This window comes from Anopheles moucheti, chromosome 3, assembly GCF_943734755.1.
Source record: "Anopheles moucheti chromosome 3, idAnoMoucSN_F20_07, whole genome shotgun sequence".
NCBI classification, from domain to species: domain Eukaryota; kingdom Metazoa; phylum Arthropoda; class Insecta; order Diptera; family Culicidae; genus Anopheles; species Anopheles moucheti.
In genome coordinates, this window is record NC_069141.1 from 934787 (window position 1) to 952957 (window position 18171).

At 44.0% G+C, this 18171-nt stretch overlaps 2 protein-coding genes across 2 annotated transcripts; both read left to right on the plus strand.

The window, feature by feature from the left end:
• Positions 1-1158: 1158 nt before the first annotated feature.
• LOC128300681 (ATP-binding cassette sub-family G member 1) lies at positions 1159-18139 on the plus strand. Its single transcript, XM_053036836.1, has 11 exons — positions 1159-1421; positions 13987-14104; positions 14196-14379; positions 14483-14628; positions 15430-15668; positions 15736-16073; positions 16151-16319; positions 16405-16505; positions 16895-17050; positions 17296-17504; positions 17644-18139. Exons 1-11 carry the CDS (start codon positions 1370-1372, stop codon positions 17780-17782), a joined length of 1851 nt encoding a protein of 616 aa, XP_052892796.1. The 5' UTR covers positions 1159-1369; the 3' UTR covers positions 17783-18139.
• LOC128300682 (uncharacterized) lies at positions 7328-8701 on the plus strand. The gene is made up of 3 exons (XM_053036837.1): positions 7328-7387; positions 7454-7592; positions 7691-8701. Exons 1-3 carry the CDS (start codon positions 7328-7330, stop codon positions 8659-8661), a joined length of 1170 nt encoding a protein of 389 aa, XP_052892797.1. The 3' UTR covers positions 8662-8701.
• Positions 18140-18171: the final 32 nt, after the last annotated feature.

An 18171-nucleotide genomic window follows, 5' to 3' on the forward strand; every position in this document is an offset into this window, starting at 1 on the left:
GAAGCAGTTGTCATCAGATTTAATCAATGTAACGATAAACGATAGGCCCGAGGAAGATCACACTCATCGTACAAAAAGATCACCTTCGAACCACACTCTGGTTCCGCGCCACCGTATTAGCCAGTAAGGTTCTAGTGTTCCGTGTGCGATCCCTTCGGACGCGACCTGACACTAAGCAATTACCTTGGACTCGTCTGTTCGGAGAGGCCTAGTAAAACTAGATTGCGCGGCGTCTGCCACTTCACCTGTGCGCTAATGCTTCCTGTTTGTTCGCCCGAGCCACTGCAACTACTGCTGCCTGGTGACTGTTCTTGGGCGTACCATTGTGAACAGGTTGTTAGCGATAGCGAACGTACGTTGATTTGCTGCTAGGTTCAAATGATACCTCGCTCGAGCCTTCGGAATGGTTCTGATGATTTCCGCATTCGTATGTCTCACAAGTCAGAATGGACGAATTTCGGTTTAACGCTTGTGTTGCGTTGCTTCAAACCGCGTCTTGTGATAAGTCTGAAATTGATGAAGCATAAATTAAATTAACGTTTTGTCTGTTTTTTTTAAGATTTGGCCGAAATTAGATTCTATTACGAAAGGCTTCATGTGACGGCAGAGTGTAGCTACTAAGATATTAGAGCGCAATTCATTCGAAAGAAGTTTACTAATGTTAGCGACACTCCACGCCCGCTAATGAACCGATTTGATCGATTCCTTCGCTCCTTCTGTCCCAACATGTGGGGATGATGGTTTTGTCGTTTACGTAAAAGCCGTTTCTATCTGATCATAGATTGTTGCTGAGCGCATGGATCGGCTTGCAATCTGAATTAGTAGAACCAGTTCCGTGGGGTTCGCCTCGATAGAGGTTGCAAGTGTTCTCGGGTAATAGATTCAACCTGTTAGACATTTTATTTTACTTGCTACTGTGTCGCCAGATATTCACCCATTACTCACCAGGTAATCTAATCTGGCTGGTTGTTAGCCGTCTTAGTGTGTTGATGATTTATTTAAGAACGGTGAACAACATGTACGGCGCTAAATTTGAATTGCAGAAATTAAGATTTGAGTGTTGTGCTACAGCTGTGTAGAACTTTCCAACAGTTAATGTGGGCTTTTCCTCTTTCAGCATTTTCAGTATTTGTAATGAACATTCCGTCCAGACGTTAAGGCTTGCATATTTGTTGGTGTTTAGTAGACTCACCAGTGAACACTACACCACAGTGATAATTGTATCTCAGTGATAAATGATAAAAATTCTGAAATCAAAACTAGTGCTGTATACTTCAAGTAGATCAACGGGTGTGTTCAAGCTGATATCGATTGTTGCTGTACCGAAAGTCCATATACGTCCCAACCCAACGGCCAGACCTTCGTCGCAATGGATGTCACCTTTGACAACATCACCTATACGGTAACCACCGGTAAACGGGGTAAGTTTTTCCACATTTAATTGAGGACAGTTGGGGTTCTTGTAAAGTAGCTGGTTTTTTTGTTGTTGTGGGTAACCATTTTTCGTTTGCACTTTTGGTGGAGTTAGGTTGGTTGATTTGTGTCTGATTTTTTTGTCATTCGCTCAGTCGTTTTGCTGTGCCTTTTAGCGTTCTTTGACCCTATGCTTCTGCCGTTTTCAGCACATATAGACAACCCTCGCGGATGAAAGCAATTAATTAACTTAAGTGGTTCTAAAGGTGTCTGAGGTCAACGTGATCGTATTTTGGAGGGTTAATGTTGTGAGGGCAAAAAAGCACGTTGTCTAAAACCATTGGAATGAGGAAAAAAGAACCAAGTAAGGTTTTGTTTATCAGATGCTATTCATGAGGAAAAAATGTGAGGATGTGGGCTTGTTTTTTTTTCTGTGTGAAGAAGATAAAAGCGGATCTCTTCGCACATTTTGTTGACATTCGATGCATAAGGTCAGTGCGTGCTTTGAGTGATCGCAAGCCAGTGTCAGATCGGATCGTTAGGATGAATGTATGAATATAAAAGCACATCCAAATTAGAGGTAATTTATTTAAACATTCTAAAGGAAGTTCTGATTGACAATGAAGTTGAAAAAACATGTTTGGAAGTTTTTTGGGATTTCCTAGTTTGGGAGAATCTATGTAGTTGCTAAAATAACGAATAATCGATCCTATACAACCATTTTAAAAGTTAAATGTTTTAATTCAATGAAAGCAAAACCAATATTACTAGCGTCTCTAAGTTTCGTCATGTATATAAAGCGACCGAAAATTCCATCCGGAATAATAATTAATCACGAAATCGTTATACAACCGTCCGTTTGCCTCGTCTCGGTGCTGTTGTTTCTCGATTGTGTGATGAACTAAGGCGTGCAAGAAACGTATCAAGCTGGAAAGCAATTAATATGATCTGCTAAAAATTCAGACTTGTAAGCAATCTGGCATTTCGCAAAGTTTTCGACTTCCACCGGACGGTCCTCCGGTTTCACAGGGTTTTAACGATCAAGTTTTCCTATCTACACCTCGCATTAACAATTAAAAGACGTGAGTAGCGAAGCAAATCTAAGTAGCTTTAAAATGACCTTGAACATGATGGACGAACGGTGATGAAGAATCTGATGATCGGATCAACGAAGGCTTATGTGTAGATCAAGATCACTTCTCATGTGTTTCTTCATTCGATAAGAAAGAAATTTTAAAATGTATTTTTTGCGCTTATGCTGAAGGGCCGGCTAAGATTATTTTGGCATCAGTGCAATGTTACGTCGTGCTAATGATCAGAGTGTGGAAACTTGAACTTGAAACTGTATAGCATTACGAAAGCGAAGAAAAGAAAACAAAACAAAAAACCACCCACCTCTCTATTTCTCCCCCACCTGTTTATCTTCTATTCGCCGTATACGTAAACATCGATCGCAAATGGCATTCAGTGCCGTTAACCGGCCAGCCGTGCCTTTAGGCGGTATCTTTGGACTCGACTACGCTGAACCGCGTGGTTGTGTGCGTCAGTGTCAGAGCTCTGCAAGCGATCGGAACCGCGTAGTCCCTTGGCCGAGATAGCCTCGCGCGGGATTTCAAAGTCAAGGTAACAACCATGGAAAACCGCCGCGTGCTGCTTTTGGATGCGGATTCGCTGCACTGCGATGGTGAAGTTTGCCAGGTGGGGGACTTTCGAAGAGGCTAATGACTGTGGTTCGGCTTATTGGATGGCATCGTGTCTCGATCGTCGCTGGTTACAGGTTCCCGTGTGGGTTTGTACGGAAAACGAATAAACTTCGTTTCATTGCGCTTTGTAAAACAAGATTTTGAAGATGCTTAAATGGTACATATTTTAAATTGTTACTAATGACGAGTAGCTCGGATAGCAACTCATCTTGCTAGATGGACTAACCGTTAACGAAAAAGTTTGCTAGTGGTAATTGTCATGGCATTTGATGGTTTGATTGAATGTTTGAAATGTTGAAAAGCACATTTAAAAAAAATATCTTTCATCAATTAGCGTTGTATTGCATAAGTTCTTTTAGGAAAAAAGTGCAGCTACTCTGCCCCTTACAATCATTCTCGCCCTTATTTGCTGCTCCAGCATTGAAATCAATTCTAGGTCGCATTTAATTGGAACCCTTCTAGCTTTTGCACGCCCCGTTTACTTGGTGAGGTAAGCAGGTTAAGGATGCACTCATTCTCGTGTCCGTTTGGCAATGCCCCTAGAAAGCTAGCCCCTGTCCAGTGCATTCTGTTGCATCGCTTTGCGCGAGTCTCCGAAACCGAATCGAATTAATGTCGTACGGTTGGTCGAGAGATGCTTTCGGTACACATGAAGCCGGTCGCTGAAATTGCAGCAATTCTTATGCGCGAATGGAATGCAGCATGAGTCAACTGACTCAAGGGAGAGTCGGGTAGGAAGAGGGAGGCATTTCTTGGTCACACACAGCTTGTCGTCATTGGGCTGGGTGCTGCGACTAATTCACTTAGACTTGACCGAATAACCGAGGTGAGCAAACGCACGTCGCATGATTTTCACCGATCCAATTGGCAACCGGGCTGACCTTAGGTCAAGGTGGTCTGTCGGATGCTGGATTGCTGATAGAGTGTGTTGATCATTCAGCAACGGTGCTCGGAGAATGTCGAACATTTCATTAGCACCCGATTTGAGGAGCAATTATGACAAAATGGATCAGTTAAGAGGTGATATTTTTTATCTGACTACACCAGACGATATCTGCAAGGTCACAAGGTGCGATTTGCTGTAGCGAATCCCATTGGCTAAGTTTAAAGTAAGGCTATGCATTAAAAAGCTTTCATAGTAACTCGCAAAGTGAATTAAGTAGTCAGATAAGAAATACAAACTCCAAAACGACAAGGCAATTTGTCTGACATCTGAAGGTGACAGAGTTGTTGATAGGTAGTGGCTAACACCTCTGCCTAATTTGAACTTTGGCAGCCAAACATGTTGTATTGCGTAAACAAACAAAAAAAGGGAATGCAAGCTCCAGAAGACGATAAACAGTTGCTAAAGCGTACGCATAAAGCGTATTGATCGAATAGGCCATAGTTTATTATCGAACAGGTGCTGATTGGAACCGGTCCAGCTTATTCTTCCGGGTGGCGAGACATACCGAGCGCCAAGTCCATTCTGTTTGGGACGTTTCGTCAATACTTGTAAATAGGATGAACGAGCATCGTATTCCCGTAAATAGCAACACCAAAATATCAACATTCATATCCAACAAAAGCAAAAGGCGGCATCAGTTTGGTGCTACCGAATTCATCCACAGCCACAGGCACATCAATTTTTGTGCGATGACACACACGCGCCTATCGGGGGTGACGCAAAAGCCGATGAGTTTTGTGTTTACAGAGGCCATTCCGAAAACCCCGTAAACCGGCATTTCTTCCGTTGGCAGAAGGGGAGATTTCGAAGCGTGCAGAGCACGGGCCATGAATGATAGAGTAAATATTTGTTTTAAAGATATGTGGTTTTTGTGGGGTTTATGTATGTATATATGTTTTTTTTGCAAACATTCTTACCAATTTTCTGCATGCACATCGTCAAACACACATTTCAATGTCTGAACGCTACTCTGGAAGATTCTGCCGGTAGTGGAAATCGAACGCTTCTGTAGAGACTCCGTGAAGTATGATGATTTTTGTTGTTGTATTTATGGCAAGGGAAAGACAAACATACACGAATTTGTTTCGGGATCTTTCTTTGATTTGTTCTCTAATGTCCCGCGTCTTTTTTTAAGGTCACCATTGCAATCTCGAAGAACACGCTGGATTGGAGAAGAGAATGGTTCCCGCGTATTGGTAAATAGGATCCGTTAAATATGCGCCATTGTGTGCGACTTCCTATTTCAGGAAGTCCCCGAAACATTCGCCCAGAAATAAAGCAAACATGAGCAACAGCGGCCCGGAGTGAGTCAAACGCGATTCGCATCTTCGGTGTGGCCGGGTCAATATTTGTCAATCATTCGGTGACATTTGTCGTCGATGTCAATAACGTTACCGACCGAAAGCCCGACCACCTTGGTACATTGTTTGAAGGAAGGGAGTTGGAATTTGATGTATGTTCTACGAGTTCGGAGCTTTTCCCCTCTTGGTGCTTTTCACTGGATAACGTTAATCGATGTGCTACTGAGCGACTATTGACACCAGCAAGTATGTTGAAGACAGGAGAAAGCTTGTCAAAGATTTCATTCGAAATCGTTCCACAACATCCAATTACGGGAGCAAGTATTCATGTTCGATAAGTGACCAACGAGTTCTCCGTTCCTTTTGCTATAAACGATAATCGAGCGACCTGTTTGCTCGTTGAATCATCGATTGTAATGCAATTAATTATTCGATTACGAGCTATTTTAGGGTAAGTGTTTGACTACTTTCAATACAAATCAGCACGTCAAACAAACTTGAAGATAATTATTCTCACCGGGATAGAGTCCAGTCAGCGTGGTCGGAAAGATAGCTTCTTTAATGATGTTATCTATCATGTTGGTTCTTCTACTTTAATGGTTTTTTTCTCTCCTATTGACGACAGTTCTTTGGTCCTTCTGGTACCCGATGGTATTTGAAATTACGTTCGCAAGAAGGAAATTCTCAGCCTACGTCATTTCGGTACAGTTGGTATGCGACTACTCATTTGTCGGTACGCTCGAGCGTACGTGAAGTTGAGGGAATTTATCGATGTTATTGACGTCTTCAGAGTGTCTTTTCCAAACCCGCGCTTCCAAAAGGGAGTGAGAGAAAAAAATTAGCCGAAGAACATTCCCGTTCGAGCATTGGTATTTTGGAAGCGTGACGCGAATTCCTGAGCAGCAGCAGCACCGTAGCAAACCATAGAACCGTTCGTCTAAGCCAGTTTACCTTGACATATTTACAATGAAGTGCCCGTGCAACGCATCGCGTGCTATACGCATCAAACGTGACGAATAATAATTTGCTTTGCTTCCCGAATTTGTACCAGGCAGCAGGGAAATGATTTGGCAGCGCTGTCTTTGCATGAGATGTTTTTAATAGCCAAAACCTGGAATTGGAAATGTTAATTAAGTTATTTTAAACTAGACGTTAATCGAGTGATGCTGGAAAGTTTAACGCTTCATCGGCGCTTGAAAACTGTACACCATCATGCTCTGGCGCTGTACTGTTGTAGCACACTTGGCTCGTAAAACACGCGATCGATCACACGTGGACCAAAGGCATCTGATGCTCTACGGTATAGGAAATAGTTTTGCCATTCCATCGATTTTAGTCACGTTTTCGCACCGTTTCTCATTTCGCGAATAATAACTTCCCTTTGTTACGCTTAGCACAGCAGCGCGCCTATCAAAGTGGTTCCCAAACGTGGCTCTTAAAGCTTTCATCGTGCCAAATCGACCCGTTTAGCACAGGTGCCAGTGATCGATCAGAATAGCACTGGTCTCATGCAGTGCCATAATTAAACTGACCCACTGAGGCCACCACCGATGAAGCGTTGCAGGGAGGCAGTTGATATGAGATGGCCTCCCGTCACCGGATCAATGTTGAGCTGGAAATGATGACAGATTCGCGATTCGTGTCGTGCTCGTGGAACAACCGGAACAACGAAAGTACCCCGATTGCAAACCGCGATACTAGTGGGCGATTTTATAATTTGTCCAGTTTGTGATGCCTTTCGGACCGGATATTAGCGGCATGTGCTGTGCTGGATACCATTCCCAGATGATCGGGACGTATAAATAGCAAATATTCACGGTATGCTGTACGGCATTCGTTCCGCTGTGCATTGGTTGCAACTGTGTTCATTCGGATTTGGATGCACAACTTAGTAGGTGCCACTTGATCGGTGTGAACGACGACACTGAGTACGGTTGTTCAGTATTGTCAGTGAGAGTGAAAATATGAGGTGCTTTTTGGGCGAGGTGTTGCTTACCAGCGCTGCTTTGCTGCTGCTGGGTCAAGTGAGTGCATCAGGCGTGCTTTTTTGGGTTTTCTGTTTGCTTATCTCAAATATTACGTCCCTATAGGTAACGTACGGTCTTTCACTAAGACCTCGCCGTGACCTTGTAGAGACGGGCAAGGCGGTTGTGTTACAGGGTGTCTCCAAGCTGAAGGAAGCGCTTGACCACGGTGTCAACGTAAAATCGGAAGGAAAGCGTTCTATCGGTCAGTGTGCGGCCCAACACAGATGTCACAACACTATGGTTGCATGAGCGATAAACTCACCCTTCTTTTCTCTTCCCATGTTATGTTTGTTTGGTTAGATCTGTTTGGATTTAAATTCGGTGGTGGGTCAAGCGTGAACACCGGTTTCGGTGATGCTGCAAATGAAGGAGCTTCGGAAAATGAGGACGACCTAGTGCGCCGTCGACGGGCTGTGGGTGTAGTAGGAGCTGCCTATGCCGTCAGTCTGCTACCACAGTCACCTTCTGGCACAAACGTCAACATCGTAAAGGTTAGCTCGGTGTCGAATGTCAATAATTTTGGTGAGCTACCGGTAGCTGAACCGCGAACGACTGCTGTTGTCCCCGCAGCAGTCGAAAGACGTCGCCGTTCGCCGGAAATGGTGCAATTAGCTGGCTTCGAAAAGCAAACGTACTCGGTAGACAGTGAGCTGCGCGCTAATCAGAAAGTAAAAACACATGAAAAGCTAGAAACAGTCCGCGCAGCAAGTCGTGTGCTGGTGAAAGAGAATGCAATTCGGAACAAGCGGACTCCTCAGTCGGATGGCGATGTAACTGAAGATCCTCCACGGGGTCCTCCACCGAAGGGCCCGCATGGACGTGGTCCTCCACCATGTGGCAGAGGTCCACCACCAGATCAGGAGGAAAGCACAACCACGGCCACAGCTGAGCGCCGCAAACGCGAGACGATCAAACAGCTGGACATCGAACCGCGCAGCAAGCGATCTCCAAAGGGACCTTCAGAGGGACGTGTATCGTGTCGTGGTGGAGGTGGTCAAAAAACAACTCCTCCAACCGAAGATTTGCGCAGGAAGCGTGACACGTCCGATCAAAGCAGCGACTATAGTGGATCGGAGTCGGATGAAGAGGAAGGAAATGGACGCTCGTTAAACATGCCTCGTAATCGACGTCAGGCATTTGGCGGTGGTGGTGAAATGTCGGGAAAGGTGGGTAGCTGGTTCGAGCAGCTAGCCGGTGTGTTTGTCGAAACGGTCAAAAAGGTAGTTGATGTGACGAAGAAGACTTTTAGCAAGGGCCAAACTGAGCCCTAAGCGGTTAAAGCGTATGCAGTTTCATTCCCGTTTGTCGTCTCTGTGTTGCGGTGGTGTGATTTGAAGTGGAATCAAACTAATTGTTCCTATATTATTTGCTAAAATGATGTTTAATAAAGCTAACGAAGTAAAACAGTACAGAATTGGAACAGGTTTTGTGCATAAAGCAATAAGATTTTTGTTTACAAACTAGCAATCTGCTATGATGAAGATGGGATTTTTTTTGCTTGATTACGGACTTCTCCGAGTTTTGTTTATCACGCTGACGAAAAATCAGGGGATTCACATGAGATGTTTCAACTACCTTTTATTTTTCCAGAACGAACACGATTTTAGCCGTTTAGAATTAACATGCGGTTGTGGTCTAGTTGTGACTGACTACCCAGATACATTAAACAGATGTAAACTTATTTCATTTTTTGTTACATTCTATTCAGTCTGTGTCAGTTTATAACAATTTTTCAATTATTTTCTTAAACTTAATTAATATTCTCTCACAAAGAACTGCAACATCTTCAATTCTTTTAAAGAACATAGGAAGCGGTTGTCGATAATAATTAAGCGACCTGTATTATTATTTATGGATGGATAAATATTGATTCTATTTTAAAACACTTCTCAGTTGAAGCATTTATTATCTGTCTGCTGTACAGAACAGTTCAATGTAAACTGGAAAAGAAAAAGCCAAAGATAAAACTAATTTGCTTTATGCAATATGGTACGATCGTTGGCGGAAATGTGGTAGATGCTAGCTAACCATGTACATTAGTAAGCAGTAATACAGGAAGCAACAGGCTGATGTATACGAGATATTGAAGTGGATCATGCAATGTGTGCTTGTCTTACATTATTCGCCTTTTTATAACAAACAGTTTTACGAGACTTGGATACTGGATTCCACGATTCGTATTAACATTCAATACGCCTTAAACGTCCTTTTGAATAAAATGCGAAAATTATATACATGTTCTCAACCACAATACTTCATATCTTCTTGGAGAAAAAAGAAATATTACTGTCAATACTGTAAGATAGTGATTTGCATTTCAGTTTATTCAGACCCGATAACCTCGTCTATCTGTTTACGTCTGCGCCCACTGAAATTGCTTCTATTCGGAGTGGATCGGAAATTTTCGTTGGCACAGATTTAATTATTCCATGAATAATAATTAGTGCTTTTTCGTACCATCCGCACTGACCTAACAAACGAGCTGGCGTGTTGATGTGTCGTGAAAGTGAAGATTTGGCTCCAAAAGTAGAAACATTACAACCCACCGTTGACGAACTGTGAGTGCAAGTTTAGCAGGTTAATTATTCGGCTGGACGTGTTCCCTCACGGTCCCCGGAAGGTGCAATGAGAACCACAGGGTAATCGATGAGATTTTACCATACCATTAGGAGTTGCTTGATTTAATTATCTGTCCCGTGCGAAATACGTGTCGTACAAATCGTCAAGTGCTCTCTGTTTCCCCGGATCCCGTCAACGTGGTAGAGTTCTTCACTCTGAAGTGATTTTATTACACGCGACAGAATGAAGCCGCGGTCCGCAGGAAGACATCAGTTATCATTTAGTTACTGCACGCAAATGCATTGCTGGATTGTGCGTCGACGCCCCCTCACACTGCTTGAGGCCGTGTTCGAGTACCCTAGTGCAGGGTTTCGACCTTTGCCGCGCTGCCATCCCTTTTTAACCTTTCCAGTGGTCGTCCGTTTGCCGCGAGGTGGCCACCGTTCCGTTCTTCCGGGAGCGAGCCCTTTTTTGCGCTAATGAGATGAAACCACTTACCACCACGAGCTGAGGAGAGAGGTGTCGGGGGAGGGCGGAGGACAAGGTACAAGTGATTCAGTACTGGAATCACTTTTTGCTAAGTGGCCGCGTGTGTAATTGTGGGAGAATTGCAAACAAGAAACACAGCGAACGGTTAGAAACAGCCGTACGCGTATGCGTCATTGCTTCGGCTTCGGCTATGACGGGGGATGTTTTCCTAGTACGATGAGCACGTTTGTAGTTATGCTTGTACACGAAAAAGAAGCGTCCGTTCCGGAGCTCATTAGCACTATTGCTCATTGCTCATTAATATGTTACCCTGGTACTAGAACCAATTAAAGCGATAATCTCATTGCGATGATGGTATTTCAAGCATTTTCATACCTGTTTGTCCGTTCGGTTGTTTGTTTGTTTGTTTGATTGTTTGTAGATACGTTGCAACAATATTGACGGCACGGTATGGAACGGCGTTAGTAATTGTATGTTTGCATAACTGATTCGTTCTCGTAGGTATTATTTTACAGTGTAGCATCTCATTAAATCAGATTGCGTGCCATTTTTATTTTTTTCTAAGATAAGGTTAGGCTAAATGGGTAATTGAAATGTTGGAAATGAAAGCACAACTGCGTTCCTTAAATTTGGGTTTCTTTTGGATTCAGAATGGAACTATCATTGAAAAAATTCTACATATATTTATTGCGCTCAAGTCGTATTACTATCAGTGTTGCTTTTTTTTCTTTCCTTCAATTAGGGTATTCGAATGAGTAACCTTTACTAGCAATAAGTTAGTAAATGAATGTCCATCTTTTGCTCTAACGCTATTCTTTACGCAAAGAATGTGGATGCGTTGGGCAGCTGGTGGAGAAATTCATTCCATCAACCATTTCCTGTCGCGGCGCAAATGTCAAACCATCACGCCATAACGGCTACCGCATGATTAACGATTACATTCATTATCTAGTTTCCACTGTCCGGTTGTAATGTCTGCATGTCTGAGAGAGACAACGACAAGAACGGCCTTCTATTGTACACTTTATAAAGCTGACTCCACGTGGCGCATAAAGTTTAACATTTGAATAATCCCGCCAACCGTCTGTACCGTTGCCCTTTGCGACCTGCGACTTGCAGCTGGATTCGTTACGGAAATCTGAACCGTTTGTCGCATGTCGCAACCAAGTGGGAAAAAATAAAATATTAATTGTGATTTGTCTGTTTGCGTTTGCAGTAAGCAAGAGTTGAAGCACACGCCTCAGTGACGGTTAATATGAGCAATGAGCATTGGCAGGTTGACTGTAGGTGGAATGGTCACCCGACGGTTCAAAGATCACTGCTAGAGACGGATATCAAACTTAAGTTGGACCCAGTTAGTCTTTTGTTTCACCGTATGCGGTTGTTAAATCGATAGTATGTTTGTAAATCCAATGAACTGCACCTTCCAGTAGAACTTGCAACTCGAAGAGGAAGGTGTTTGTTTTTCGATGTAAAAAGGACGGTGGACGCAGGACAGTAGACAGTATGATTGATGAGAGCCAAGTCCTCTCGTGAAATATTGAACCGGCGATTCAATTATATTCACCATACTCTAAACACAGCCGCACAACTTATGCATATACATCGATGCATATTTTGCAGCGCTCAACACAAAATGCAACTCGTAGCAAGGGGTGCTGGAGATGCATCAGCAGAAAAAGTCCATCGTGTGTTGCATCAGCAAAAATGCTTCTCTCCCTATATATCTCATGGCGGACCAAGGACGATCGCCACATACAATACACTGCACCAAAACGTGTGGCAAGCAATCTCATCAGTGACGGTGTTTAATAGTGCTGATGATGATACTTCCCCCAACCGGAAAGGCAAGTAAATCCGGAGTATTCAATCGCCTTCCCTCATGGATGCCTGTCTGAGCTGGTCTGTATATCGACTTGAGGGGGTGCAAATTTCTCATCACTTTCGAGACGAGATGAGGATGCTAAGTGGGTGTCTCCTGGCACTGTCAGACGCTTGTTGCTGCTGAGTGGTTTAGTCAGGATCGTTCGAGGTAGAGAACAGTTGGCCGAACAGAGAAAGGACTCAGTAAACACTTGGTAAAGATTCATCAAAAATCGGAAGCCAATTTCAAGGAGGAAAGGGTTGCTGATGGACGTTTATCCAAGTAGGAAAGCTGATGAGTGGATCCGTTTTTCAAGCCAACTAGCCTTGTGAATGTGTTCGGAGTAATTTCGGTATCAACGTTCTGTGATGCGGTGTAGCGTATGATTAGCCTCGGAACTGGTATAACAGAGATGTGCATCAGTAGCACTAATTCTTCAGTACGTGGCATGAATGATTCGTACCAGCAGAGCGTTTCTCGAACGGATATGCATTATCTAAAGCAGGAGAGCTGTTGTAAATCGATGCTCTATCGCGCAATCAGTGCAATTATAGTTGGTAAATGCATCTCGGAAGTGCATACAGTGCAACTGTATGGGGATTATTTTCATCTCGATTAGTAACATTTGCAGTACACTGTTCCTCGACACGATCCTTGTGGCGGTATAAATACGGTGAGTGGTGCTCACATCGCAGGATGGATCCGATGGTGTGAAATGAAGTCTGTTAAGTATCGGTCAAGTGTCATTGCGGCACTACGAGTGTAATTGTCGACACTAGTGCCCACCGTATAGCCGAATCATGATGCACACAGTCACACCCAAGCATGTGGTTGACTCTATATCGTAGTAAGATTATAGATAGGACGAAATGATCTTGCTACTTGGTGTCTTCGAGTGTAATTCATGGTGTAATTAAAGTGCCATTTAAGTTACTTTGCATATGCCTTTTTTAAACACCTCGAAGGGTAATTTATCATTTCGGATATGCTGATGATAGGAAAGCTTTGGGTGACTTCTTTTTGACACTTTCAATAGCAAAAATTGTGCAGTATGCATAATGCAACAAGTCTTGAATGTGTTATGATCCTGTTCAAATTAGTTAAAAATGGTTTAAACTAAACTAACTGAAAATTCTTTGAATTTCTTTTTGATATTTATATGATGTTCTTTTTGTGAAGGATATCACAGCGTATTCCAAAGAGTAAATACCATTTATTAACAAATAAGCTTGTACAAAATTGACCATGTAATTAATAAGCCTTTCATGATTGTTTCGATGCAACTACATAATTATGTCGCTTTATCGCAAGCTATGCTATGATGGAAATTACATTCTGATAAGAGAGTAACAATTGTCCTTGCTATAAGCTGTAGACACACAATTCTACTCAATTGGCTTATCATACAATTGGAAGCTGGCAAACAAAAAAAAAGTGAATTACCGTTTCGGCTTTATTTCTTCTTTTCTCTCATCCATTTTGTTGGTAAACATCACTCATGTTGTTTGCATCACAATTTCATATTTTAAACGGCACAAAAAAGTGTAATGCAAAGCCTTTATCATGGGGGTTTTTTCATTAAAAAAGTTTGATTTTTATCCTTACACCGTGCAATATGCGCAGGATGCAGTGTAAACATGTGCTTTAATTATGCAACGTTATTTTCATCCTTGCTTTTTTTCAGAAAAGAAAACCGTCCTCAATGGTGTATCGGGACGGTTTCAGTCGGGTGAGTTGACCGCCATCATGGGTCCGTCCGGTGCAGGCAAATCGTCACTACTAAACATCCTTACCGGTTACACGTGAGTATTTGCTCGATACTAATCATGCCCTCGGTTGGACAACCACTGCCGTAACGTTTGAACCTCCACCAGCCCGCTTCTCCCATTGCAGGACACAGGGCGTTAAGGGAACGCTCGCCTTCGGCAGCAGTGGTAGCACAAACCGTAAACTGTGCAGCTACATACTGCAGGAAGACTATCTGCAGCCACTCTTTACCGTGCACGAGATAATGCTGATGGCCTGCGATCTGAAGGTTTCGTCCGACAGTCTTAACCGCAGCGAAAAGCTTCGGCTGGTAAGCTTTGCTAGCCCTTTGGGTGCCAGTCCAGTCCGTTCAATTTCTTTGTGTACATTCTTATGCAACTTTTGTGTGTGTCTGCCTTTCTTTTGCGCTTCAGGTTGACAAAATTCTCGACACGTTACAGTTGAGCTACTGCAAACAGACACGCTGTGGCAGCCTGTCCGGTGGCCAACGGAAGCGTCTATCAATCGCACTGGAGCTTATCGATAATCCGCCGATCCTATTTCTGGACGAACCAACTACGTAAGTATCGGCAGTGGGCACGTAGTGGCCGATGGCATCACTGCCTTTGTTCTACTCGATCGGATTGGAATGCGAATATGTGGGTTTTTGTTGAACGAAGTGGGTAAAAATAGATTCATCGGAAAAGTGTCGGTAACAATCGGTTATGCAATGCCCAGGCTGATGGAAATTGTAGATAAAAAAATCATGTTGAAGTTTCGAATGCAATGGAAAAGGTTGAGAGCCCTGGATCGAGTTCTAACTTTTTCTCCCTCAGCAAGCGTCGCTTAGAGCAGTTCACGAGTGTTTAATCGAAACTTTATTTCAGTGACGGTTGCATTGCTAAAATGCAGTAGCTCAGAAAACTTGATTTTGTTTGTCTTTATTTGTCGGTTGGGTTTCAAACACTTTGGTCGTTGATATCTCTTAGAATTTTCTATATTCTAAGCTAAAACATAGAGCGCAATCACATTAGTTTAATGAGCTCACCAGCAATCGACATCATCATCAGCTCTAGTGTCACGTGTCCATGACAATTTCTCACTATGTCATTATTTTCTCCCTTTTTCTCATTTTTGCTCATTTAAACTTCATCCTTTGGGCGTCTGGTATGGTCGCGAATGGTCGTCTGTCGTGATGTTATGTCCCCCTCCGGGATGGAACGGATTTTGCAACAATTCTGTCGTATTTCAATCGTATCACAACGACCGGCCGCTATAACAACTTTCGCGTTGACGGTGGGTGTCTATGGTAACGACGATGAAATCAACGTTTTGGCACCCGGGAACCGTGTGTGTTGCTCTCTGCAACGTCACCCAACAGTGGCCTAGATAGCTCATCGTCGCTGTACACCATCAAACTATTGCAGAGTTTGGCGCGCGAAGGGCGTACCATCGTCTGCACGATCCATCAACCATCTGCAACGGTTTACGAAATGTTTGACCACGTGTACGTGCTGGCTGAGGGTCACTGCGTCTATCAGGGCTCGGCTCTGAACACCGTACCTTACTTGCGCTCGGTCGGGCTCCACTGTCCGGCGTATCACAATGCGGCCGATTACTGTAAGTTTCCGCTCGGTTGTATCGCGATGGTTCGCCACTAACCGTGTTCGTTCGTATGTTCGCGCAGTGCTAGAGGTCACCAATAAGGAGTACGGTAACTTCACCAAAGCGCTTGCAAAGGCCGCCACCGAACCAAGCTGGCGACTGAATCCGCTCGTTCCGGTGGTGGATCGATTGGGCAGCGGGGTACCAATCGCGGGGGCACTGGTCTGCCCGCCGGCCTATGACAGCAATCACAACGACTCCATCTATCAGGGACACCGGAAGGAAGTGGAACCGTTGACCGTAACGGTGGAGCAGCTGCCGGCAAAGATGAACCAGAAGCACCAACAGCACCGGCCGTCCGAGTTTGCCAAACTGTTGATCCTGATGAAGCGCTCCAACATTCAGCTGTACCGCGACTGGGTAGGTGTGGCGATACTATTCCACGAGAAATCAAACCCGCTACTAAAAATCGAACCAACTCCTCCTGTACGTTGCAGACGGTGACACATCTGAAGCTGTTTGTCCACATCGTGTGTGCCATCGTGATTGGATTGCTGTTCGGCGATTCGGGAATTAACGCAACGAAATCGATCTCGAACGTGGCCTCGTTTATGGTGCACGTTCTGTACCTATGGTATACGACACTCATGCCCGGTGTCCTAAAGTGTATGTATCGGAGAAGAGGCAGGGAGAAGGGAGGATAATTAAATGAAATTTCTAACCGTTCCCTCCCCAAACCGGACAATTGCAGACCCGTATGAAATGAATATCTTGAAGAAGGAATCCTTTAACCGGTGGTATAAAATACGAACGTATTTCGTAGCATCCATGCTGACGTCATTACCAGTACAGGTAAGAATGACGGTATTGAGTAAAGTTGCTGAGGCTTATGGCAAAGTATTTAATTACTTTAGTCTCAGTACTCTAAATTAATCATCATAAGCTAACTAGAGTCCGATAACAAGAGCTAACAAGTTCAACTAGAGCACTGGACTTAGCGACATAGTCAATGACTTACCAGCGAATTTGAGAAATGTTGGAGCTCGAAACTCCAAGTTGTAAATATACACAGTGCGTTTGCATAAAAAAGTGTAAAAAGCTCGGTTGAGGTTACTCGGAACCTCTCAGAAGCTTTTGCTCAGTTACCTCCGAATACACATGACATGGACTGACAGATGTTTATTAGTAAAAGCTCTACTAACATTTGCTTACCTCTTCCTGTCGACTAACCACTTTGACAGATCTTCTTTTCGATTGTTTACGCCTCGATTGTCTACGCGATGACGTACCAACCGTGCGAGCTGGAGCGATATCTCATGTTTACGGCCGTGCTGGTGCTCAACACCATCGTTGCCGATGGATTCGGGCTGTTTCTGGGCACGTTCCTGAATGAAATCGTAAGTCGGCAAACGGAGGACGTTTCCGAGTCAGTCTCATTAGCCAGGCTGGAGCGGTATTGGTTCGCCAGTTGGCTTTGAGGATTTGGCTTCGGGCAGGTTCTCTCCGGCTGCATTTACTGTTTGTTGCCTTTCGAGCGGACGGATTGTCTTAACGGTTTTACTGTTTATGTATGTTTGCGTCTTTGCGTCGGTTTTGCCTGCAAATCTCATATCCGGGGTGTGCCTGTATACGACCATCACAGAACGGAACGTTCATCGGTGCCATCATGACCTGCTTCATGTTTGTGTTCTGCGGTTTTCTCATCATGTTCAGCCACATGTCGGATGCGATGCGGGGCATCAGCTACCTTTCGTCGCACCGGTACAGCTTCGAGGCCTTGGTACTGACCGCTTACGATGACAGTCGGACCGATCTGGTGTGCCCGAAGGACGAGATGTACTGTCACTACGTGTAAGTAGCGTCTTCCGGGTGAACCTCCAAGACGGTCACGTGTGCCCGGTCAGAGTGGCATCACCTTTTCGCCCGTGCCACAATAAATCATGGCAATCACGGTTTTGATTCACCGCGTTTCTTCTCGCATCCCCAACAGGAAAGCCAACACGATACTTCGGGAGCTTGGTGTAGCGTCCGGCAACTATCTGTTCAACGTGGTGACGCTGGTCGTGCATTTCGTTGCAATTAAGGTGGTTGGATTCTGGACGCTCAAGCGCAAACTAAGGATGGGTTGATGTGGAGGACAGGACGAGATAACACACACACCCACACAACTACGAATAAATGTAGGGGGACATACAGCAAATAAATTCATACACACGCACACGACTTAAGCACGGGTAGTAAGTCATACCGGCGTGCCCAGGACCAGGCAGGCTGGCAAATGGTAGAGCAGCAGCACTAGCAAACCCTTAAGTGGAATGGATTGTGATTAATATTTCGTTGTACATGTTTGGTACTTTAACGTTTTACTATGCTTCATACTTGGACAATGTGTATACTAAGAAATCAGTGATCAAAAGTGGAAACTTTTTACTCCACAGCTCATGGAAAGAATAAGAGCAAAGCGCATTAAAGAGGTACAAATGGAAATGTTCAAATACAATTGCGTTAATCTTTCAAG